General features: G+C 41.1%; 1 protein-coding gene across 2 annotated transcripts in view; it reads right to left on the minus strand.

Annotated features, from left to right (window-relative positions):
• The window catches only part of dapk1 (death-associated protein kinase 1), a 96,036-nt gene that overhangs the window by 41,208 nt on the left and 29,463 nt on the right, over positions 1-25,365 (minus strand). For both annotated transcript variants that reach the window (XM_021307190.2, XM_021307189.2), the window contains exons 3-8: positions 17,364-17,585; positions 8,427-8,565; positions 6,889-7,018; positions 5,708-5,756; positions 5,538-5,564; positions 2,990-3,142 (exon numbers count right to left, since the gene is read on the minus strand). In XM_021307190.2, coding sequence (XP_021162865.2) covers positions 2,990-3,142; positions 5,538-5,564; positions 5,708-5,756; positions 6,889-7,018; positions 8,427-8,565; positions 17,364-17,585 — 720 coding nt within the window. The remainder of the gene's footprint in view (positions 1-2,989; positions 3,143-5,537; positions 5,565-5,707; positions 5,757-6,888; positions 7,019-8,426; positions 8,566-17,363; positions 17,586-25,365) is intronic.

Consider the following 25,365-nt stretch of genomic DNA (forward strand, 5'->3'; position numbering starts at 1 on the left):
AAAGGTCAGGTAACATTTACAGCTTCAAACATTTATTTAGCTGGACTGGAGGTAAAACAGCTCTTTGGTTCGTAAAGGTTGCTTAGCGTGCCATCCAGGGATTTTTCCAGCTGTGGGACCCAGAACAAAAGTGTTGATTTGGGGACCGTAGTTTACAAAACTATGTGAAAGATATTCCTGATATATTAGAGAATCGCCAAACAAGCCAGGATCTACAGCTCATCTCAACCAAAACAGGCTCCAGCCATGAAAATCTCTGATAATAGAAAAAAGAGCTAATCTAAGGCTACGCTATGCAGCTGCTCTGTCTGCTCTAAGGAAGGTTAACGCACACAAAGTGTTGCCAACAGGACAATCTAACCAATTTTCTAATTAATTAAAGTAATAACTTAATGTATGAATTTGTGATCTGTGGATATTTGGATGTTTTTCCCCACTTAATATAAAACTTAGATCTGTATCCATGTTGTCTTTGTCTAATCAGTTATTTGATAGGGACAGAAAAACAAAACATTGTTATAATTTGAAGTGCAACCAATGCCGTGTCCATCTAGCTATGAGCTAATTTGCATACCAATATTAAAATGTAAATTGATCAGAAACATTAAAACAGGAAATCTGTAAAGGGGAAGACACTCTTTCACAGAACTATATACTCAGTTAAGAGGAAAAGTTTGAATCAGAGCTGCTGAAAACATGAAATAGTTTATTTTGCTTACCGTTACCTTTATAAGATACTTCTTTAATCTTGATGATTAATTTCTGTTCATGATGCAGATCAATTCAAAGAACTTCCACTAAGTTGGACAAACTAAAAGTCTGCTTCTTGAATCACCCGGTGTTAGTTAAGCAGCTTGTCGCTTTTCCCAAATGGCCATTTTCTTTCTTAACTTAAATTAAATTACCTCCACACCTACAATTAATCACCTTCCTCATCCTGCTTCCCCTCGCTCCGTTACTCTGGAGGAAAAGGGAGTCATTTAGGGAAGGAAAGGGGTCTGATGCCCTTTACTGTCTCCTAGTGCAGCTACAGCCATTGAGCCGTTGCCGGGGCAACGCTAACGAGGGCCGAACACAGTCTGAACAATTTCAGGAACCAGTGCCAGGGGACATTGTGCACAGAAACAAGGCAGAAACAAGGCAGTGGTGTTCAGAATATCTGTGGAGAGCCGTGTGGAAACTGGCCATGAAGAAGCAAAGGATTCACAGAAGTTACTACATAACCGACTAAATAACTGTTAAAAATGGGGTTGTTTGCTCTACACAGCAACAAGAATAATGAGGTGTCAGATTTCTCATAATAAAAGCAGAATTCCAGCTTAAACTCCACTGATGCCATTAAGCTCGGCCCTCTTTAGACCATCTCAGTCTGGCTTCTACCTGCAGAACATCTAACATGAGCCGCGTCCCTCTGATGAACTCATTCATGGTCTCTTCAGCTCCATCCATATAGCTCCTCTCTGGTCGCTCCAGCATCCTACTGATCTCCTCTCCATCCCTCCTCTATTCCTGTCCAAACCATCTCAGTCTGGCTTCTACCTGCAGAACATCTAACATGAGCCGTGTCCCTCTGATGAACTCATTCATGGTCCTCTCCAGGAGATCATCTTCATCTCTGCTGCCTCCAGCTCTGCCTCCCGTCTCTAAACCAGAGAACATCACTGTCTGCACCTTTTCCATCAGTCTCTCAGATACTCTTATCTCACCTGACACCTTTCTCCATCCAGTCCTGCTCAGACACGGTTCTTCACCTCTTTTCTGCACTGAACCGTTGACACTATGCACTAAAATCCTCCACCTTCATTCATCGCTGCTCTGCCTAACCTCACAGCTCCACCTGGGTCCTCACATTTAAACATCAGTTTCTCTTATATTAAATATTTACTTCACTGACAAATTCATAGTTTTAATATTTCAAATTATAAGCGGTACAGTTTTGCGTCTTTATTTACCAGAAATATCACATGTTTGTAAAAGTTTGGATTTAAAAATGTTCTTAAAAGACAAAAAAAACCTTGGTCATGTGAATATATTTTACCTGGAGTTTGATATTTTGTTCTCCCTCAAGTCCAATAGTTCTCAGGCGTTTTCTGTTACACCCCCATCGCAGCACAACGAGTCAAAAATGTAACCTATCGTTTTCTGTTTTAATGCATTTTTAATGCATTAAAACATGAATGCATTTTTAATGCATTAAAGCTGTCATTCTAAAGGTTACCTAGAATCCCTTTTAAAATGTACGAGTTCATTTATAAGAATGGTTTCTAACAGAATGATCCAACACTGCTAAACTTTAACGATATAATAATTTCTGGACAGAAACAGGAAAGGCGGTTCCTGTGTCCCTCCTGCAATACCATCACACACCTCTAGGGGGCACACCCCACTACTTGGGAAGCACTGCTCTAGTCTGAGGAAAGGTTTAGAAAATTAGACTTAATATTTGTTTAATAGCTGTGATGTAACACCAGGTCCACCTCTGATTGGCTGACTGGACCCTCCTGATGCCTCCTCCCCCAGAAAATGTTTGACCAGGGAAATAATAAAAACCTTTGAAAGAACCCTTTATTTAAACTAAGAGACCAACGCTTTAGAAAAATCGTAGACTTTTAAACAATTTAATTATCACCGGCAGTAAGAAAACTTTCCCTTCTATGTAGCACTAACTGCATGGTAGACATTTTGTAGCATTTTTGTTTTTCCATTTGCGGTCATTCCTTAAAAATTAATGAGTAGATCTGGGTTTTATTAAAACTAGATTTCATTCTTATTTTTATCACTACTACATTTTTTTCACATTAATTTTAAACATGTAATACTGATAAAAAACATTTTTTTCCCCAAACATAAGCTTTATTCCCCAAACTAAATACATGTTATGTTGGATTTCTCTACATTTTTTAGTGAGAATATGCTTCTGCCATCAAAGATTAATTGAATGTAAGGCAGATCTTTCCCAGAGGTGCTGATCAGGACAGGTTGTACGTACTTTGGATCTTTGATAAGAAGCCTTTTGATGAAGTCTTTGGCCAGAGCGCTGGTGCTGCTGAAGTATTCCTCATCAAAGGTGTAATCCACGGCCGACACGTTGGCCAGAGTCTCCTGCTTGTTGTCTCCCAAGAAGGGAGACGCGCCACTCAGACTGCATGGAGCAAAAGAAATTAAGTTAGCCTCACACGCTTTAAAGGAACCGGTTTCAAATGACAAGATCTGCTCGACAACTTACAGCCTTATCTACTTTAACAGCAACATGTTTCTTTTTTTTATCTAAATCTGAATGGATCACAATCAAAGAGAAGCAGATCAGAGGGATCTCCTCCAAACATTTATTCATGTAATCACCATTCAGCTGCTGATAAGATTTGCTCCTTCAAGCAGAGATTAAGGCCCTACATCCCTTTGATGAGGGAATGGTATTACTGAGCTGAGTAGCGGCTAATAGCGACTCAGAAATCCTGCTTTGCTGTGAGACTCGACTATTTAGTGAGCGCTAGCTGCAGGAAAGCCAGCAGGAGAGCTCCCGCTTTGGGTGGAGCGCAGCAATTTTAATGCACCGTCGCACCATTCTGCTGATTTTAAAGAGAAATGTAAGAGTCGGCGATGTGTGCACCACCATGAGAGAGAGGACGATGCGAGGCCGCTTAGAAAAACAAAGAAACCGCCTCAAAGTTTCCTCATTTGGATCCAGTCTGTGTTCTGGAGCTCAGGACGCTCTCCTGCTCGTCAGCACCAGCCGCTAATTAACGCGTCGCCTGGGAGGAAACCTGCCGGCGGGGCGGGGGTCAAGCTCAAGTTGGGTGCAAATGTTATAAAATCATGGTTCAAGATGTTCCTGCTTATATAAAAAATAATAATCTGCCAGCTTTCTAAAGCCATGAAGCAAAAGTCGGATCTTCTGACGCTTTAAAGCAATAATTCTCCACCAGCTGGAAGTAAAGATGCATTTTTTTTGCACACACTGCAAAAACAGAACTAAAAATAACTTAAAATGTTCTTGAAATTAGTGTATTTCTCCTTGATTTGAGCAGATAAATAAAATTATCTGCAAATAGAAAGAGTAATTCTACCCCTAAAAAAAGATAATTAGATATAATGCACTTGAAATAAGTTGGAGATGAGTTCTTCCTATTTTAAGTGAAAAATCTTATTCCATTGGCAGATTATCTTATTTAACTGCTCAAATAAAGTACAAATACTCTTTTCAGGAACATTTTAACTTATTTTTAGTTCAGTCTGTTTTTGCAGTGAATCGGTTTAAACATGGTGAAGCACAGAAATCAGAGCCTGAGCAGCAGGATTCACCACATCCTGTGAATTTATTTCTGCATTAGCTAAAGCCTTTCAGCCTCTAACATGGTGCCAATGTGAGCAGCCCACCTCACTGTTTTACTGCCATACAACAGTAAAACAGACAGCCATCTATTTCTGCACCGGCTCACAGAGCTGTGTGGGACGACAGCATGAACACAGATCCTTCATGCAAGCAGTAAAGTACATGAGTGTGCAATTATTTCTCTGCGTTTCTGATTGTATTATGCAAGCATATATCGTACTGCAGCGATAAACAAAAGCTTGCAGCTGCTTGATGTAACATTTAGCTGCCCTCCAACAGGCTGCGTTTTATACAGTATAAGTGCATTTAATATTCCCGTGTGGGCACGCCTTGTGTTTGGACTCCAGTTTTTGCATCCGTGACTCTGAATGTTAGCGTGGCCATAAAGTAAAGATGGCATCCCGATGGGATCGCAGCAGTTGATCCGTTGGATGCTGGGGGCAGGACCTTTTTTCCTGCTGCTGAATTAAACTGTGCTGACAGCTCTTTGCAGGCAGAACTGAAAATAGTCACTGCAGCGATGAAAGCTTGTGGTTGCACAAGTCCCAGTTTGCTGTCCTGAAGTTTCTCACCATACATTTCTGATAAAGTGGCTAAAAATGTAGAACCTGGAAACGGCCTTTTACCCATCCGTCCATCCCTGTGTGTACGACTGGGTCACAGCAGACCAAATCTTTCTAAAAATAAAAATCTATTCATCACGGACGGCTGAATGCTCTGAGGTCAGATGTCATTTGGATGTTAGCACAGACTCAACTCGGTTTTATTTTATTCTGTTTATTCAAATTTTATTGTGCATTTAATCTGTATTCTCTCAGTAAACAGTCACTAATTACCCTATTTCTATTATTTCTATTATATTTTAACTGAAACAAGGAATGGAAACAGCTGCTCTCTGAGGCACATTTTTATTTTCCTCCAAATCTAATCATATTTGACATTCTGAAAATTATGGATTTTTATTTTAAAATGCATAAGCAATAGTTTAGATGCATTTCTTTTTCCAGAGCAGAAGGTGGAACTTTATACATATTTACAACTCAAAGTGAAAAACTTTGTTTACAAATTATTGTTTGGCATGCAAGCAACAAAAAAGATTTTAATAAAAACTAAAGCAATAAAATAAATATATATCCTAATTGATCAAACAGATGAATTAATAGAAAATAAATGTTAGTGGGAGCCCTAGATTTCAGTTACTTACAGAATGTAGGTTATAACCCCGATACTCCTGGAAAGATACAGAAATAATACATTTTAATCTTGTTTTTCATCATTCTTAATATGGAAACATCATGCAAGAGCTGAATTTACTGGCAGCAGATTTTCACCTAAAGCTCCAGCATCCCAAACACGTCGAGCTCATTTACTCACCACATGTCTGCCTCCAGACCTAAAGGTTCATAGTTGACCACTTCTGGAGCTGAGAAGCAAAAAAACAGGTTTTTAATATTCAGATCAACGTTTACCTGCAGATTCCACACATTCAGGCACTTTGCTGCAGTCTTCTGTTTCTTTTCAGCTTTTTTCCAATAAATCATTTCTTCAGAGGTTTTATATCTGAAGTCGTTTGCATTTTATAACTAAACCTGTAAGAGGTGTGAAATGTGGCTTTTTTCCACATTTCTTCACACATTTTCAGATGTGTGAAAGATTACAGATTTACTACGCTGCGCCTCAGACACAAAACACAGCAGCTATGAAGAACTAATTCAGTATCAAATTAGATTTGAAGCGTAACATTTAGAATAAACTCCTCATTTTGTGATTTTCCTTTATGCATGTTTTTTTTCTCCATCCATCGGAGTCTGCATACTTTGGTTATTTTGTAAACTGAAAATTTGTCTACAGTCATTATTTGTGTTGGTTAAATACGGTTAAAAATCTAAGACCTATTAATCATCTTTGGTTTGTGATTTTATTTTATACGGAGCATCAGAAAATACTCCTGATGTCCTGATGTGAGGATTTGACCGAGCCTCGACTCATATGTGGTTTGATTTTGATGCAAATTGCAGCAATTATCTGTGCAGGAGGATGCAAATGATCCTTATATCTTCTTGGCCGGAGTGTGACAGCCTCTTTATTCCGTTTTCTCTTAATAGGCCCTCCTGCAGTAATTACCTTCATGTTGATTTTACAGCACCAGCATGCAGCTGTCCCTTCCTGCAACATCTGAACTCCTTTTCACGTTTTTTCCTGTGTATCTTGTGTACCTGCTCCTAAAAATGAGCTGCATCAGGCTCTGGTGTTGGCTCCTGGTGCTGGTAGAGGCTGAAACAGTCGGCAGCCGGCCCATGCAAAGGGCAGATGGCACTGTGTGTGTCTAGGAGTTTGCATGTGCTGCCAACGAGGAACATTTCTCATAATCTCCAGTCTATTATCAGATCTTTCTCACTTTGTCCCGTTGGTGCAGCTGGCACCTGCTCCTAGAGTGTAAACGGCTGGGATGAAGCCAGGAAAACAGGGAGGTGGGCAGTGGTGCGTAAACTCACTGCGACGTGAAAATGGAGCTGAAGCAGAGAGAAAAGCATTCTGACAAGAGGGAAGCTTACCTACAAACTCAGGAGTCCCAAAAATATTCTTAAAATCATTTCCAAAATCTATCTTGTGCGCCAGTCCAAAGTCGATGAGCTTGATGCGCGGATGAGGCACTGAGCGGTTCAGCAGCATGATGTTCTCCGGCTGCAACGACACAGAAAGGCCACAACGAGGGGATGAGTGTAGAGACACAGAGACAGTCTGCATTGTCCATGGCTTTGCAGCAATCCCTCATACTGAGCATGCACAATTTGTTCTTCCATCACAGCATCTCAAAAGACGAAAACTGATCAATAATCTTTGCTGCAATTTATTATCAGTCACAACAAGAGCTTTCAAACAAAGGACAAAGCAACATGCAGGAAGGCTGGGTTTATGATGGAAACATGCCTTTCCTGTTCGGGGCACAATTTGACCTTTTGCAGTTTCTCCCCTGGGATTCAGACGAGCCCAGCCAATAAACTACAGATGAGTCACGGTCACAATACCAGCAACCAAAGCAACAAAGAAGATGAAAAGAAGAAAATAAATGCCAGGAGTCGTCTCAAAAAAGCCCACCTGCTGCTGAAGAATCACTAAATTATATGTCTGCATGTGGGGGTGGTTGTCTAGCGTAGCGGGATGCTAGCACCTAGCAAGGCTGAGGCATCGCCCTCAGAATAAAAGGGTTAATATCATTTATGAAATAAAAAGCAATCTTATCTGTTGTCTCAGAAAATGTGTCTGGCTTTTGATTTCCAGCATTCCTGTTCCATGTTGGGTTTAATTGAGGTTAATCGTTTTGTTCAATCAAGCTGAAACAGCAACGATGAGAATGTGGATTCCTGCTGGTCTCTGATTGGTTAAACGTTCTCCTCAGGGCGATCAGGGCCAATCAGGGCTTCTTGTGTCATTCATCATCCAATCACATGAATTTGTTCGAAGTCACAGCACAAATGTCACATGATGCAAACAGAAGAGTCGGATAACATCAGACAGAACGGTGCAGCAAAAGCAGATTTCATCATTTATTTACAATTTCTCAAGGCTTTCGCTGGAGGAAAAAAAGCAGATAAAGGATCTTGGATCAGATCGAGAAGACTTTAGAATCCAGCAGAAGCAGGCAAGTGATCGTGGACGGATTTATTTCCAAGCAGTTTATTGCTCAAATCTCTGACTTCTCCCTTTTCACGCAGGCATCAACACAAACAACGATGGCGGACATCTGAGCTGCGATTGTGTTTCAGACACTTTGTCAGTTTACTGTGGATTTCACACCATTATTATTTTTTATTATTTGGCCACACAAACGCCTCTCATCTTTCCTGTCTTAGTCGTTTTCTCTGAGGACTTTCTCCTTCTTTGCCTCTGTGGCAGCGTTACAGCGCCACTCACTGGCCTGGCCCGGTATTACAGCGGCTATTATGGCTTCCTGCCGTTTCATCTTTAAGCTCAAACCTTTCTGAGTACTTCAGTATTGAGCTCAGTGTGGCTTTATTCTACGTGTAGACGGATTACTCCTGCTTGGAGCGCATCAGAAACTGACACCGTTTTTTTTCTGTTGTGGCTGTACCTTAAGGTCAAAGTGAGCGATTTGTTTGGAATGCAGGTAGAGTACTCCATCCAGGATCTGCTTGAGGAACTGAGTGGCCTCCTCTTCGCTCAAAGACTCCTTTTCTGCCAGAAAGTCAAAGAGCTCACCGCCAGCAACACTGTCAGAAACAGAAAACAAAAGAGCAGCAATGAGCAAAAAGGATGAAGCAGGGAAATCTGTCAGATCAGAGCGAGCTATAAACCCCAGATTAACAGATCTGAGATGATCCAATCAACCTGATGCATCAGAGAACAACGGATTAACACGATCACAGGAGGAGTGAACCGCTTTCTGCTCCCAATCAACTTTAATTTCATCTTTAATTGATAACTATTAAACCAAAAGAGCCTGAAGACTCTTTTAAAGCAATAGGTGATCTGGAAACCTTGAAGAGAAAACTACCAAGAAAGACAATCTGAGTTTAAATCTGGTTTTCTAACATTTTTCACATCATAATTCCATGTTATTCTGACTCAGATTCCCAAATTTCTAAATGCTTTTCATCTAGTATTTAAAAGTAGGACTATAATGATGATACAGTATGACTTTACAGCAGGTATGTCTATACTGGTCAGGCTTTAAAGAGGGAGGAAAGAAAAACATTGGGTGGAATCCAGACAGCAAGCAAAAAAAAAGATAAATGGACGGATTTATGGTCAGAGAAGTAATGGATTAGATTAAGGATGGATGTTTTAAAAAGCGTAAAAAGGGCTCTTCATTCTTATCCTAGTCTGGAAAATTTTATCCCGACTTCTTCAGACTTTGCCTTAATGATGGTAAACATCTGAAGTAGTTTTTATCATAATACGAACCATAAATATTTAGATCCATTAAATGCCGTTTCATCGTTGATTTTTCTAAATGATTGAAATACTGGGTAAAAAAAAAACTGATTTTAATTACAAAAGCAGAGATGAACAAAAGTGTCAAATTAAACTGTTTAAAATCCCCTAATTAGGCCTTTTTAAATATGATTAAATTCCTGCAAAGCGACATGTGACCATAAAGTATCGCCTCACAATCAATGCCACTTCAGACCAGAGATCAGTTAATAAACTTTAGGCAGGTTCAGGGTATTTAGGGAGATTATTGATGTTCATGGTGATGATGGGAGATGTGAGAATAAGGACATGGTGAAGGCAGAGCATTTATCAGGGTTCCTGCATCTTGATAAGACGAGGGCCGGCCTGCAGCAAAGGGGGGGGGGGGGGGGGGGTGACAGAAATCAGATAATTAAAATATGCTCAGACGTCCACACTTACAAACATGTTAGGAACCCCAAAAGTCTCTGTGGAATCCAAAATTAGCAGCAATTTAGCAGCCAAAAAATTGTTATTTAAGAATAATTTTAAATATTTTATTTATTTTATTTTATTACGCACACCTCCCTCCCTCCCTCCCTCCCAGAGGACCACACCCCACCAGCTGAGCCTGACGCTGCGCCTGCAGCAGGAACTCTCTCTCTGGGATGGGCAGCTTCTTTCAGGGCTAGATGAAGGTTGTAAAGACAGAGGAGCCATTCTGGCTAAAAATACCATGAGACTTTTTCTAGCTGGTCAGATTTATGATGTCCGTTGTCTTTATTGAGAAGAAAAACTCTAGATGGAGAAAAAGCAGACTAATTTCTGAAAGATAAATCCTGGTGATGACGACATTAACTGATCAACATTTCCTTCAGTCTCATCTTAAGCCTTAAACACACGTAGGCGAGTATTTATAAAAACGAATATCTTCCTCACAAAGTGTTTAAAAATATTACCGTACACCCAGGATGGTTCTTTCACACAAAACCATGTGAATTTCCCACTGACCATTGTTTTAATCAGGGCAGGTGCATAGGGGGCAGCGTACTGCAAAGCCTGACAGGCTCCTTCAAAATAAAAGCAACGCTGAACAGCATTGTGCCGTGGAAAACATCTGACCCTCCAAGCTTTTCTCTCCTTTGCATATCAACATCTTTGAGCAGCTGGGCTGATACAAACAAAAACAAAAAACGTCGGAACTTTGTTAAAAAAGGCTGTGGTGAAAAATATTTTGATTTTGAATTCCTAATTATGAATTATAATTTCTAAAAATTGATTCATATTCCCAACGATGGATTGAAAATAAATACATTTTCACTGTGAACTTTAAAATTGAGCTCTGTGCACAAGTAATGCCGGCTCACACTTTAATGACCACGACATTAATTTTTATGGATGTAAAACACTGTTTACATGTGGATGAAAAGCCTAACCACATAAAAGTTTATCCATTTTCCCAGATATGCGGCTAGGTGCTGACCAGGCCTTAGTTTCTATAACCACCCACTCCACCTTTTAGCTAACTCTAGCATCTTGGAAACTAAAGCCGGGCGTACACCGTTCGAGTTTTTGTCCTTTTTGGGCCGATTCATCAGTTGTAATAAATAATATATATTTTTAGGACCCGCCCGAGTTTCAGCTTGATTGAGCGTCCTGCGTCGTGTAGCATCAGGCGGTAACGAGGGGCCATCAGCCTCTCACCTCTGTTGTGCCAGTTCAGACGTGACAGAAAGCGGGCATCAATTCGGGACGTAACGGACTACGTTACCCATGATGCAATGTGGTCAAAATGGCCACCAACTCATGTGGTCAAAATGGCCACCAACTCCCATCACGCAACACGGCAAAATGGCCGCCGATCAAGATAAGGTTGCTATGGTGATGGCTATAAAAGCCGATCACATACGACAATCTCCCTTCTTCCCTGGCTGTTAGCCAACACGAGAAGACACACACAGCTGATTCCGTTGGGGTGATTCCACGCCACGTGTTCGATTGCTCGCTGGACCGAGATTTTTCGACGCAACGGTTATTCCCTGCTTTACATAACAGGAGGTTGACTTAAATAAGTACTTTTAAATTCCCTCTGATCAAAAGACTGAGAGACGCCGCATCTCCCACTGATCGAAGAGGACCCCGCTTTTGTCTGGCCAACAAAGCGATTGTGAACCCGGAGGAAGAAACGAAGGAGCTTTTTCCCCGTCCCGCTGCAGCCTGCGGACAACTGCGCTCGTCGAGGCGCGTCCAGAAAGCCGCACACTCGGAGCGCTCCGGACCAGCCCCGAGGCACCTCAAAGTAACGGGGTTTTTTCCCCTTTTAATTCTGTCTCACCAACAGGGTGTTTAGAAGTGCCTGGGCAGGCGTAGAACTTTGTAGGTGTTGGTTAATGCTTTTATTCCACGACGAAGTTGGAATTATTTTGCTGAACATTTTCTTTGTATGTGCATGCATTTTACAATTGATTTGCTGTGTTGATTTGTGATCCATCAAGAACCCCGCCGTGGGTTACCGCCTTATTTATTTTCATCTTTTCCCCTGCTTTCCCCCCCTCTCTCTTTTCGCTCTTCTTATCGATTTAATCTTTAGTCCGAGCTCAAGTCGCGGGCTTTGCTTTAAACTCCCAGTTAGCTGCCCCCTCTCGAAGCGAGGCATTATCCTATCAGCGTAAGCGTGGTTACGTCATTAGGACCTCCCCTCATACGTCATCGTAGCAGCCATCTTGGGAGGGTGACGTGTATCTGGACTGTAGGTAGCTTAGCTGAACTAGCTTTGTGTAAGACATCAAAGCGTCCAGTGAGATTCCCGAAGCTGTTCTGTCTGTCAATGCTGATACGTGAAATGCCGGTGTTTCGAGGGCGGTGTTAAACAACTTTGAGTTAAGTTAAGATCTGCTAACCGCTCATTTTAATCCATTGTTTATTTTTGTTTTGTTCTTTATTTCCACATATATTTTGCATGTTTTAGTTTAGTAATGAGTAAGAATTCCAAAGTTGTTTGAATCAGAGAATTACTGTAACAGGGAATTGCTTTTGGCTCAATAAAACCAACGACTGCGGAATAGACATTGTTTTGTGTTCAGTCCAATTCACAGTTACATGGTTATTCAGAAATCAGAGCTAACCTCCTTTGGAGTTAACATCTGACATTAATACAGAGACAATATCATTGGATGGTGATAAGGAATAAGGATTTAAACTCTAATTGCAGTTACATTGGGGTTCTCACAGTCTGCTGGATAAACCTGGTCGGTTAACAGTCCGACCTGATCATTTATTCCAGCATAAATGAGTTCATAACAGCAAATTAACTAATGCATTAGTGGTATAAATACTTACAAGCTTATAGCTAACATCACCACCATTTGAACTATATTTGTTATAGCGGAAATTTGAGTTGAATGATTTATTATTTAAATTATAATACCAAATTATAATTAATAATAATAAGCATATTCAACCAGCTTATGGCATAACACCTCCTCCTGATCAGGAATCAGACGGTCGGATGAAAATGTTTGAAATTCAGTCGGCCCTCGTGAGGAGATGGTGAGCGCCTCCTGCTGGTGAAGCGGAGCTACGAGCTGATTTCCCCCACCCTCGCGTGCTGCGCATGTGCAAACATGGGAATTCTTCTTCTTCTGATGAAAAGACAGGAGTGGAGAGAAGCATGACGGCGGTACGTGTGACATGGAGTCAGACTACGGAGCAGCAACCTGTAGAATTACCAAGGCAGCGTTTGGTTCTAGTGAGCCTCATGTTTAACAGAGAGCATCAACACTTCCACCTTTTTCTTCTTCTACTGTTTGAATTGGCCTTCTGGATAGACGAGTCAGAGTAGCGCCATCTCTCTGCGGGGTTTAGACGTACGGTGTGAGCAGTCAGAGCATCAGAGCGTCGGCCGTACAGTAAGAACAGAGATGGAGAGCTGAGAACGTTTAAACCCTGAGGTTTGGTCGTACACTTTGAGCTGCATGAGAACAACCATTGGAAATATTCTACAGTGTACGCCCGGCTTAACATCTATATCAGGTGTGTACATAAAGGACAATGAGAAACAGCTAAAACCGGCTAACCGTATGACGTTCTTATGTCAATGTGGACCAGAGTATTTGAAGAATGTTGCCAAGATCTGGTTGAATCTATGTTACAAACAAATAAGCAGTTCTAAAGGGTAACAATGGATCAAACCCCGGTATCAGAAAGGTGTGTGGATAAAGTGCTCAGTGTCGCGTATGACGTACAAAATTTATTTAAAATTCTCTAGATCTTATATTTCAGTTCTTCCAAGTGTCATACTTTTTACAAGCGTTTCATAAAACAGGCCAACACAAAGAAATAAGTCATGCAGTTATTACAAACATTTGAGAAATGTGAACAGCTCAGAGAAAGCCTTCAGTGATTGGACATCAGACCAAAAACAGACTTCTGTGTCTCAGTCAGCGTACCAGGAGGATTAGGGAGACCTCTACATGTCAGCAGGACCAGAGGACCAAAGTAAGTTCATGTTGGTGTTTTTAGACCAAAAATACTTTAACTCTGTGAATTCCTGTTAAAATGGAGTTCTGATAATATAACCTGGAGGTTATAGAAGCATGGATTACTGATTCTAAGCCACGCCTGGAAAGGAAAGGGTTAAGATGATGAGAGGATGATTTAATAGCAGCATTAGCTCAGCTGTTAACAGACTTCAAACAAGAGGTCAACGGTGGAGAAACCAACACGATTGGGACTGAATAAGGATTTAAAAACAATAACAGGAAGTCCTTGTTCTGGACGATCGCCTTAAAGTCATCAATCTGCTGCACCGCTGTTTTTCTGGGCTGCCTTTACGGCTGCCGGCGAGGCGAACAACCTTTTTCTAGAAGCGTGTCAGCAGCAAACACGGCTTTGAAGTGGCATGTGGGCTCGTTAAACTGGTCCGACTGCTGTTTGGGAACAATGCGCCTCGTGCCACAGCACTTCAAACAGATCACAGCCAAAGATGCTGTTTAGACCTTTCCTTGTTCAACTTTCCTTCTGCAGCGTTTGAAACTAGAAATGAATGACAGTCAGTTTTACTCTGCAAGTAAAAACTGATCTTAGTGGAGATAAACAGAGCCTCCGTCTCCAGGGCTGACTAGACAGGCCGGTGAGTCTGCAGTTTATGAAAGCATCAGTGATCATAATCAGCCAATTTACCCTCAATTAGCTCTGAATGGTAGGCAACACCATAAATACTACAAACAATCTAAAATGCATTTTTCCTGTTTGTAAAATACATTAAAAACAACAAAACTTAGTTTTATTTGGTTTGTAAATGTAACAATTGGCATGTTATCCAAGCAATTTCTGATTTAAACCTGCTTTCTCTATTTCTTATAAGCAAAAGCAAAAACATGATTATTTTGTGTTTGGCATTTCTCAAAGTAAATCAGAATGAGCCTAAATCTGCATGAGAGTCCTTTCATCCTTCAGAGGTGGCCACAGCAAGACATTACAAGTCGCACACAGAGATGGAAGATGGCCTTCCTGAAGCTAGCGGGGTTTAAAGAGGCTGACTTAGGCGAGCTACACCATCACAGACAGCCAGAATCTGGATAATTGGTGTTGACCTGTATTCATCTTTATTTGGTCATTACAACATGGATTCAAATAAAACTTTGTCTTTTTCCCTCTCTGGGATCGTCTCAGCGAGTCCTACATCTCCTCTTTCACTCCATAAACCTCCTCCTCTCCATCCTTCATATTATAATAAATTCATAATATTATTCACTCAATAATTTAGTGAAATGTGTCCTATGCATTAAACCCCAGGGAGCCGTGGGCTGCCATGTTCGGCGCCAGGGGAGCATTCTGGGCTAAGGGTCTTGCTCAAGGACTCAGAGCGGCAGTCTGTGGGATTCGAACCGGGGACCCTTCACCCTGCTCCAGCCACTAGGCAACCACTCCAACTAGCGAGTCTCGTGCCGCTTTAATAATCATCCCTGAGGGGAAAAAAGGGATATTTGGACTGAATGAAACCTAACAGATTTTATTTCATGCATTTGTTGCATTTTTCAAGGCGATAAGAAAAAAAATACCAGGAAACTGCCAGTAAATTTATTTGATTGGATTTTAAAGGAAACTAAACAAAATTTGAAAGATAACCCACAACCATGTGACAGTGTGTGTAGATGATTTTTTTCTGGTGTACCTGTACAGGTCAGCACACCTTCTCTCAGTTTTAAAACCTGATTATCAAAGTAAAATCAGCAAAGCTGGTTAGAAAATAACCGTCAGTCCGGACTGACCGGAAGATATTTTTAATAGTTATCAGGATTTCTTTCTCTGTTCTAAATAATTTTAGTTGGTCTCATGGATTTAACCGCCTTTCCACACCTCAACTGCTCAATTCATTTTCTATACCTCAGTCTATTTTACTGCACATAACTTCATTTATAGACATATTTGGTTTTATTTTCTTGTGTTGGACCAGACATCTGGTGAAAACTGGCAGTTTTAGAGCTACATTTACTTGGTGACATGTTCAGCACTTATTTTACCCGCAAGTCCTGTTTTTCTTTTTTACCAGAAAGATAAAACTGAGGTAAAACAAATGTTTTTTAAGTGAGTCAAGATAGGAAGCAGTAGAATCATTAAGTTGCAATTTTATGCACAAAAAACCAAATAAAAATCATAACATGAAATAAATTTAAAAGAAAAGAAAAACACGTACACCTAATTAAGCTCTAATATCCTCAATAACAATTTCAAAGCCCTTAAAGATTTTAAGTTTCATTTCATCCTGCAAAATATTTCCAGCAAAAGGTGCAAAATAAAGGAAAGCCTGTTTACTCATGTCAGTACGGGTAAAGGGAACTGAAAGCTACAGAAAGTCACATGAACAGAAAAAAGGAACCGGATCTTTCTGTGCAACACGGCTGCATGTCGTCCCAGTATTGCATTTTTATTTTTATTTTTTCTCTCCCCCAGTATTGCATTTTTATTTATTTATTTTTTCTCTCCCCCAGTATTGCATTCTAAGTAAACTAAAGAGTGACTGCTCCTCAGAGACCAGAGGATAACTCACAACGACGCGTCGCTGCTTTAAAGCAGCACGATAGCCAGAGTTAACCAGAGTGGAACGGTGAGCAGAACCACTCGCATAAAAATATCTCCAGGATCCATTACGGTCAAAAACGCTGCAGCTACAAGACGCCTTTTACATTTAAAGTAAAACTAAACTTACACAAGTTTCTCTGCATGAGGGGCTAAAAGTGAGATACCGAGGTGTTCTACTCCTGAATCCTCATTTCACCAGACTGGCCAGGGTTTCATCTGCAATCACTTTCTGGACCAGTTTAGTTATGTCTCCATTTAAAGAAAGAGCTTTAATTCTAATATTATACCCTGAACCATTTAAACGGCTTTCTGCAGTGAATAAGAGTAAATAACTGCATCATCAGCATAAAAGATAAAATGGCATCAGACACGTTAGCTACGACTACATGGACAAAAGTGATCACAATAAAAAAAAGCGTAATTTAATCGAGACAAATCTGACTAATCTAAGATCAATCAGAATGACACTGTAATCTGAATGAGAGAGGTAGTTTATGCCGATTGATAATCCGATCAACGTGCATGTAAACGCTAGTCAGGATTAAGTTATTCAGAATGTGGCAAACTGACGTATGACGTATGTGTGAGGTGTTCCTGGATAAATGCGACCTGGCCGTACAGACGCAGGTCGCATTAGAAAAGATCAGACACGTATCAGATTCAGGACCACATATCCAAGCAGCCTGGGTCGCATTAGAAATAATCTGTTTGGTTCAGACTGTCATAAAAAGATCAGATCCAGGTTGGATATGGGAAAAAACTAAAAAATAAAAATGTGGGTGACTTCAGTCTGCAGTGTGAATGAAGGCTTAACTGCACATGTGTGCGTGGTTCTACTCTGAATAAAAGGTGCATATACACGCACATTATGATCGGATTCATTTAAGGTGCACCCATATAAACGGTACAATACGATTATATAATGCAAATATAATTTAATTTAATTGTGAAACTTTGTGCGTAGCCATTCAGACCCAGATGGTTGATTTATAAAACCTAAAAAGAAGCAGACGAACGAGGAGAAGCTACTCACAGCTCCAGGATGAGGATGACCTCCGCCTTGCTCTCAAAGACCTCCTGCAGGGTGATGATGTTTGGATGCTGGATCTCCTTCAGGATGTTCACCTCCCGCTCGATGTCTTCCCTCGTCACCCCGCGCCGGCTCGACTTGTTGCGTCGCTTCTTGATGAATTTGGCAGCGTACTCGACGCCCGTCCTCCTGTGCCGACATCTTCTGACCACGGCGAACTGCCCGCTGTCCACGAGAAACCACAGTTACACCGCAGTTAGGTAGAAGATCTTTGATGAAAACACATTAATTATGAAAATTTTAGCAGTAAAAAACAAGAAAGAAATAAGCTTAAGTAAGAATTGAACACCGTAAAATCATAACCTCATCATAAAATCATAACCTGATGGCTGTTTTTAAGCAGGAGAAGGCAAATCATATACTGGGATGTACATGCTTAACCAGTAATGAGGCCCACTAATTAATGCGTTGTGGGCAGACTGAGTAATTAGACACTCCTTCAGTGTTTTAAACCCTCCATAAAGGCTTAATAAGGACGAGTAGAAAACACCAGTGCTGTATGCCACCGAGTTTCAGGGTCCTTCCTCAGATTTAGGAGCCAAAGGGAGTGGGAGGAAAAATGAGGCACTGAAAGTGTTGATCAGAAACAGATTGAATTAATAACTGGCTGATTAATCACGGTACACGCCGTCTGGAATCAGAGATTGCTCTAAATGCTAAACCACAACATTAATGTGAAATCAGATAAACATCAGCTTAACTTCAGGAAACCAGTGAAGACATTTTCACTTCTGCCTGACAGGAAAAAGCTTTGATGAGCCTGGATCTGCTCATTATTTCCCACAATAACGTGTCCAGTAAACCAAGTTAAACAACATCTGAAGAAGAAAATTTGACTTTTTCCATCCTGCTGCTATGCAGATGTGAACAACTTTCTCCCCTGCGAGACTTCATATGAACAGCTAACGGGTGAATGTGAGCTCACTGGTAAATTTACCTCAGCATATTAGAAGAAGCAAAGCTTTTAGCCTATAAATGAATATTCAAACAGAACGTTTGAACAAAACAGCGTTATACCAGAAGCTCAGTTGGTCAGTCAGTCAATCTTCAGCTAACCAACAGCAAATAATCCAATTGTGGGCCTGGCTTTGAACGCACCGCAGCCAATCAGCTAATTACTGTTAGCGTCACCAAACATGCATGCCGTGTCTCTCAGAAGGCGGCTGGTAGCCAGCGAGAAGGTCCTGGGTTCAAATCCGGGCCTGGGACCTTTCTGCATATGGGGTTGGCATTTTCTCCCTGTGCATGTGTGGCTTCTCTCTGGGTACTCCTCCCACAGCCCAAACACGACCCCAACCCTCTCTCTGAATTCCCCTTAGGAATCGCTGCGGGTGCCGGTTGGATGTCCTGAGATGGACCTGCCACCTGTCCAAGGTGTTCCCCGCCTCTCTAGCCTCCCCTGCAACTCTGCACAGACATATAGATATATGGATGGATGGATGGGTGGATGGATGGATGGATGGATGGATGAACGGATGGATGGATGGACGGATGGATGGATGCACGGACATATAGATATATGGATGGATGGAGGGATGGATGGATAGATGGATGGATGGATGAACGGATGGATGGATGAACGGATGGACGGACGGATGGATGGATGCACGGACATATAGATATATGGATGGATGGACGGATGGATGGATGGATGGATGGATAGATGGATAGATGGATGGATGGATAGATGGATAGATGGATGGATGGATAGATGGATAGATGGATGGATGATGGATGGATAGATAGATAGATGGATGGATAGATGGATAGATGGATGGATGATGGATGGATAGATAGATAGATGGATGGATAGATGGATAGATGGATGGATGGATAGATGGACGGATGTATGGATGGATGGATGGATGTCTTGCAGACAACCACCGTAGGAGTTTCTGGACTTTCCTGTTCCCCTTCCTGGGGTAACGAGTGAATAATGTTTGCTGGTAAAGGTCTGCAGACGTGGAAGGACCCGTCAGATGGATGGACGGATGGATGGATGGACGGATGGACGGATGTCTTGAAGACAACAACCGTAGGAGTTTCTGGACTTTCCCGTTTCATTTCCTGGGGTAACGAGTGAATAATGTTTGCTGGTAAAGGTCTGCAGACGTGGAAGGACCCGTCAGATGGATAAACCATGAACACACACAGACAAAGATGACCAGCGTCCAGCTGACATGGCAGCGCTGCTAACCTCCTTGCTAAACGCATGCGAACAACACAGGGCTGCCATGGAAACTGTGATCACGTTGCAGCTCTGTTGTCAGATCCTTGGTCTCATCAGGAGAACGCTGACTGTTGTCGACCGCAGCGCTGCCAGATAAACCATTGGGGAAGCGAGGACACTTGGCTGAGGGCTGTTGACGCCTCCTCACAGACCGAGCAATCATGAAGCACTTAGTGTACCAAACACCCACGGAGGGAGAGAGGGAGGGAGTGAGGGGTGAAAACGAGACGCACTGCCACATTCTGCATCGTTTTTCTCATTTTCTGCATCAACATAATCAAAAATTATAGCAGAGCAGCTTATCTGGCAAATCTTCCCTCTGCCACCATAAAGTGAGAACTATGCTGTCATCAGAGGCGCAGTTATTAGGAAGCAATTCAGCTTTGCCTTCCTCAGCACAGCGTGTGAGTATTTGATGAGTAGATATAATCTAGAGGCTGTAAAACTGTCAACTGCAGAGGACCTCAGAAGGAAAATGGAAACAAGAGCAGAACATTCACCAGGAACGCATCGACAGAAAAAGGCTCATCTACAGCATCGGTTCTTCCAGTTAATGACACCAAGAGCAAAGAGAAACTCCAGCAAATAAAACATTTAAACCATTTATCTACAATATGAGTCAATTAGTTTTGTGACAAACTTTGCAACATTTATTGTTTTCATTCTCAATATCGTGTTTATCTAAAAATGCTGTGAGCAGAAATATAAACACCACCATTGGAAGAGGAACGTGGTGCCATGCAAACCTAACCTGTGCTATTATATCTGTTAAATGATGCTAATTACTAAAAAGACATGATATAAGGTAGCGTTAAACACTAAGGGTTTAATGTCATTAACATATCCATTCATCTGGATGATGCAGGCACCTACAGATAACTGCTGTAATTGATTAAAAATGTTTTATTGTTGTTCTTATATAGGTCTTCCTTATGAAAGGTTTGATCTCAGTGGGTCGTTTATCTGGTTAAATAAAGATGTAATGACAATAAAGGAAATAGAAGTCATGCACAGGCAAAATAAATAAGGTTTGTGGTATTTTATTGATCTAAAGTAGAAGCCAAGAAAAGTTATATAACAAATTCTTATGTATTGCTTTGCAACGCCTAACAGTATATACGCCACACAACGTTTAATAGATAGATAGATAGATAGATCAACTTTATTCCGGACTCATGGTCCAATAAATACATACATAAATAAAATAAATAAATGGATAAGACTAAAAACACAATAAAGTACCATTATCAACTAAATAGGCGCTTTAAGAAGACAGGAGTACCAGTGTCTCCACAGCTTAGACTGGTATCAGATCGCACTACGTGTGTCAGTAAGTGACAATATCCTTGCCAGATGCATTTAACCTGCAGATAAACTTATTAACTTTCTTAAAACAGCTTGTAGGGTATTGACTCTTGCTGTGACAAACATCTCACTCACACTAGACCATCTTGGCCGTTTCAAAAGTACCAGCAAAGCTTCATTTTAGGCCGCCTGCAGCCTTTGCAGGTTAGTTTTTCTATAAGTAGACCACAGGTGAGCAGAGACGTACAATATGCATTAAACAGTTTAACTTCATCAGTACATGGTAGGGTATTAGCTTGAGCATTTTTCTGTGATGATGTGCCCAACATACTTGGTTTTGTTTTTAACACCCACCACAGTATTTGACAGCCGAAAATCTGGAAACTCAACAGATTTACCTTCTTTACTGCAGATCATGACTACGCTTTTAGATGGATTGTTCTTAATGTCGTGTTCCAGACCAGACTCAGAGCAGATGTTAAGTAGCAGATGATTTAGTGACTAAATATTACTAAATCATCTGCATACATCAGGTGATTCAGTACAGAGTTACCAGCCACACATCCAGAGTTACAAGCTCTCAACTTGGTTGACAGTTCATCCAGATACAAGTTAAAGAGAACTGGGGATAAAATCCCACCCTGCCTCACCCCGTTACTAACTCTGAATGGAGCTGAGACACAGTCCCCCCCCCCCCTCATTTAATCTGCAGTGTTTGCTGAGCATACCAATACTTCATAATACGAACAATATACTGTGGTCCACCTTTCTGTGTCAGTTTCATGAATAATTTTCTGTGATTTACTCTATCAAATGCTTTTGATGCATCCAGAAAACATAAAAACTGAAGAGTTCTGCTTATTATATTCATAAATAATCTCTTTTAGAGCATATATACACACATGTGTGCCCAGCCTAGCCTTAAAACCAAACTGGTTATCTGTAGAATTAATAACCTCTAAAATCCTGTCCAGCAGGATTGACTCAATCATTTTTTAAACTATACTGGCCAGCGCTATCAGACGGTAATTATCAGAACTGCCAATCTTCCCAGTTTTATCCTTGATAACGGTACTAATAACAGGAGACTTAAAAAAGAGTCAGGTAAAAGACCGTGTGTAAGAAATGCTGTAAAACAGATGGAAAGTAGAGCTAGCCTTGCACCTGTGAGCCGCTGCGTCTGTGCGTGCCGCCATGACCCTGTACCTGCATACTTTAAATGCTCTGCTGAGACTCCAGCCCAGTGGCTTTATTGTTTGACAGTTTGGAAATAGCTTTATGAGCTTCACAAGGCAGGATTTCATCTATATAGTCAACATTACTTACAGTGTATGGTTCACTATGAATAGAATTAAAAATGTAGGATGGCATACCTCTAACTTCTTTCCAAAAGTCTTTTGTATTGTTACTAAAGAGTTTTCTGGCCTTTGAATCATTCCTTATTGCTCTTTCATTTTTACCAATATAACGCACAGCATAAGTGTAATAAATGTATCCATGATATGTTTATCTGTTTCTGTATTCAAATATATTTTTAGCACTGCATTACCTTTTACGTTCTTACTTTTTGATTTTGCACAGCTTTATAAAACAAAGTTATTAAAACTCCATTTTGTGTCAAAAAAGTAATTTCAGTTAAAAAAAAGATTTAGTTCAAACAAGCAACTCGTTTCTTTAAAGTAATTGTTGGTGGTGATGGCAGTGAGGAGGAAGGATCTCCTGCAGAGGTCTGTATTACGGCGCCTCTGATGAAGCCTCTGTTGTTGTATTACAGACTTTTCTTCATTTTCTAAACATTAATTTTATTGTTAGAGCTATAGCTGGTAGTCCTGTTCAGAAACGCTTGTTATACTGGGGAAAATGGTCCTTCCATCCTGAAAGTAGTCAATACATTATGTATTCAGAAAAAGAGGGGCCTGCAGGCCTGTAAAATCGGACCAATCCCTCCTATTTGGTCTGAATAGCAGTGATTGGTCAGTTTTGGTCCCCCCCCCATACCTTCTGGGGTATGGCCGCATCTATTGGTTGTGCCAGATGCCATCATTCTGACGCGCTCAGGTAACATCAGTGTGCGTGCTTGCTCCTTCTAGTGTTTATGTATCCGGTTAGCTTAGCAGTTAGCTTAGCAGTTAGCTTAGCAGTTAGCTTAGCAGATAGCTTAGCAGATAGCTTAGCAGATAGCTTAGCAGTTAGCTTAGCAGTTAGCTTAGCAGTTAGCTTAGCAGATAGCTTAGCAGATAGCTTAGCAGATAGCTTAGCAGTTAGCTTCAGTATTAGCTGTTCATTGTAGCTCCGCTGCTCTCACCGCATACTTTCAAAAAGGTCTATTCAAAAAAAAAAAAAAAAAAAAAAAAAAAAAGACTTGGGCGTTTTCTTATATTAATGGAAAAATTGGCGACTGTATCTTTAAATGCAATTCACCTCTTGATTGTGAAAGAATTTTGTATCATGTAGATAAAGTGTTTTAAAACTTTTTAGTTGCTTTAAAGGCCTAATAAATGCACTGGATCTTTACTTTTCATGACTGAAGAAACAAAAGGTAAATATAGCGGCTTGATGTGAGCTAGTTTACTAAGCTGGCAGTAAAATCACCTGAAATTTCTAACCACCAAGCAGCGGAGAGGACCGATGGGGCTTTAAGGAAGTGACTGAGCCGGAGACACAGAGCAGATAATGTGAGGAGGAAGAGGCAGCTGAAAATGAAGGCTTTCTCATGCTAATAACACGTCCACCCCCATTCAGTCTGGCCTCGGCCCATTGTTGTTTAAGACTCTGTCACTCAGGCCTCTCTGCAGATATGTACAGACATCAGGACCCCGTCTGTGAAGGCCTTTTGTTGGCGCGCTCTTTGTAATATTATACATCTACTTACAAACGCAGCTCTACTACTCTGATATCAGATTACTAGAAACCTGCTAAACTCACCCCCCCCCCCCCCCCCCAACTCCTAAAGCTAAACAGAGCCGTCGGCACATGGCAACAGAGCCGGCGCATAGACACTGACACTGCTACCGCACAGGCCTCACGATACCTGAAATCTTTTATTTTTATTCCTTTTTTTTAAATGTATGCATTTGTTACACATGATTGTTGCCGTTTCTGTCAAAGACACAAAAAAATCTAAGAGAATCAGATAACTTTAGTGGGTTTTTATTGTTTTATTGTTCTGTCATTATGCCTCCTGCAGGAAGGAGGAGGGGAAGACGAGACGTCTGCTGCAACAGGACGTGACCGATTACACAAGCACAACTCTGGTTCTGAGAAAAGAAGAAGTTGTTGGACAGGTCACTACGGGGATCTCTGAATAAAATCATCAGCTGATGCTCTCACCATGTCTGAATATGGAAGGTGGCTCTGAGGATCACCATGAAGTCAGAGGAACAAATCAGTCGCTGTAGTAGATAAATATTTTACCAGAATAGAGGAACCACATGTCATTATAGTCCCAGTGTCCAACAAACTGTAACAATGCCCCCCCCCCCTTGCATTTGACTGGGTCAGATATGGAAAAGTCAACTTATTGGGCATGTTTCTGGAATAAAGAAGGCAGAGCTGCAGCGGTCAATGAGAGCTGCTCGGCTGTCAGAATATGCAGCAGCGTCTCACCTCAGCTGTGAGGCCAGGCGCTGGTAAAACTAAACAAAAATGATTTTGATGCAGACAGAATATTAAGGAAATGCTGCTACAAAGGCCAGAGGAAGGAGATTCTCTGAGCTTTGTTAGGCTTATCAAAGTTATATTTTAGTTTCACACAGAGGAGCGCGATGTAAAGCAACACTGCAGAAGTGTGTTTCATAAAAACATCCAGCTGAAAAAGCCTCCTGCCGAATTATAGACACGTTTTTACTCAAAGCCAGACACACAATGTTGAGAAACCTTTGAACAATATTTAACTTTACGCAAAAGTTGTGTTTCTAATAAACTTTTAAAAAAGTGTTAATCTTTAAAAGATAGAAACGTTTTTTTTTCTGATAAACTTAGAACAATCTCACTAAACTTTTTTAAAGCTTAATATCTCATCCATCCATGTTTTAGCTATCAATCTACCTGGAGATAAAGCTTTATTTACATTGGACAGAGTTGGAAATCACACCTGACTTCATCTCTGCAGACATGCAGGTAAACATAAAGACATCTGGAAGATCAGCAGCTAGCTTCTTTGCTACGCAGCTAGCTTCTGTGCTAAGCAGCTAGCTTCTTTGCTACGCAGCTAGCTTCTGTGCTAAGCAGCTAGCTTCTTTGCTAAGCAGCTAGCTTATTTGCTAAGCAGCTAGCTTCTTTGCTAAGCAGCTAGCTTCTGTGCTAAGCAGCTAGCTTAGGCTTGAATGTCGACACCTGGGATCATTGACAAACAGCAACAAAAGCAAACAGCTGCCTGCGCTAGCCACCAAAACTTTCCACACCGCAGAG

Source organism: Fundulus heteroclitus, chromosome 12 (genome assembly GCF_011125445.2).
Source record: "Fundulus heteroclitus isolate FHET01 chromosome 12, MU-UCD_Fhet_4.1, whole genome shotgun sequence".
In the NCBI taxonomy this organism is placed as follows: Eukaryota; Metazoa; Chordata; class Actinopteri; order Cyprinodontiformes; family Fundulidae; genus Fundulus; species Fundulus heteroclitus.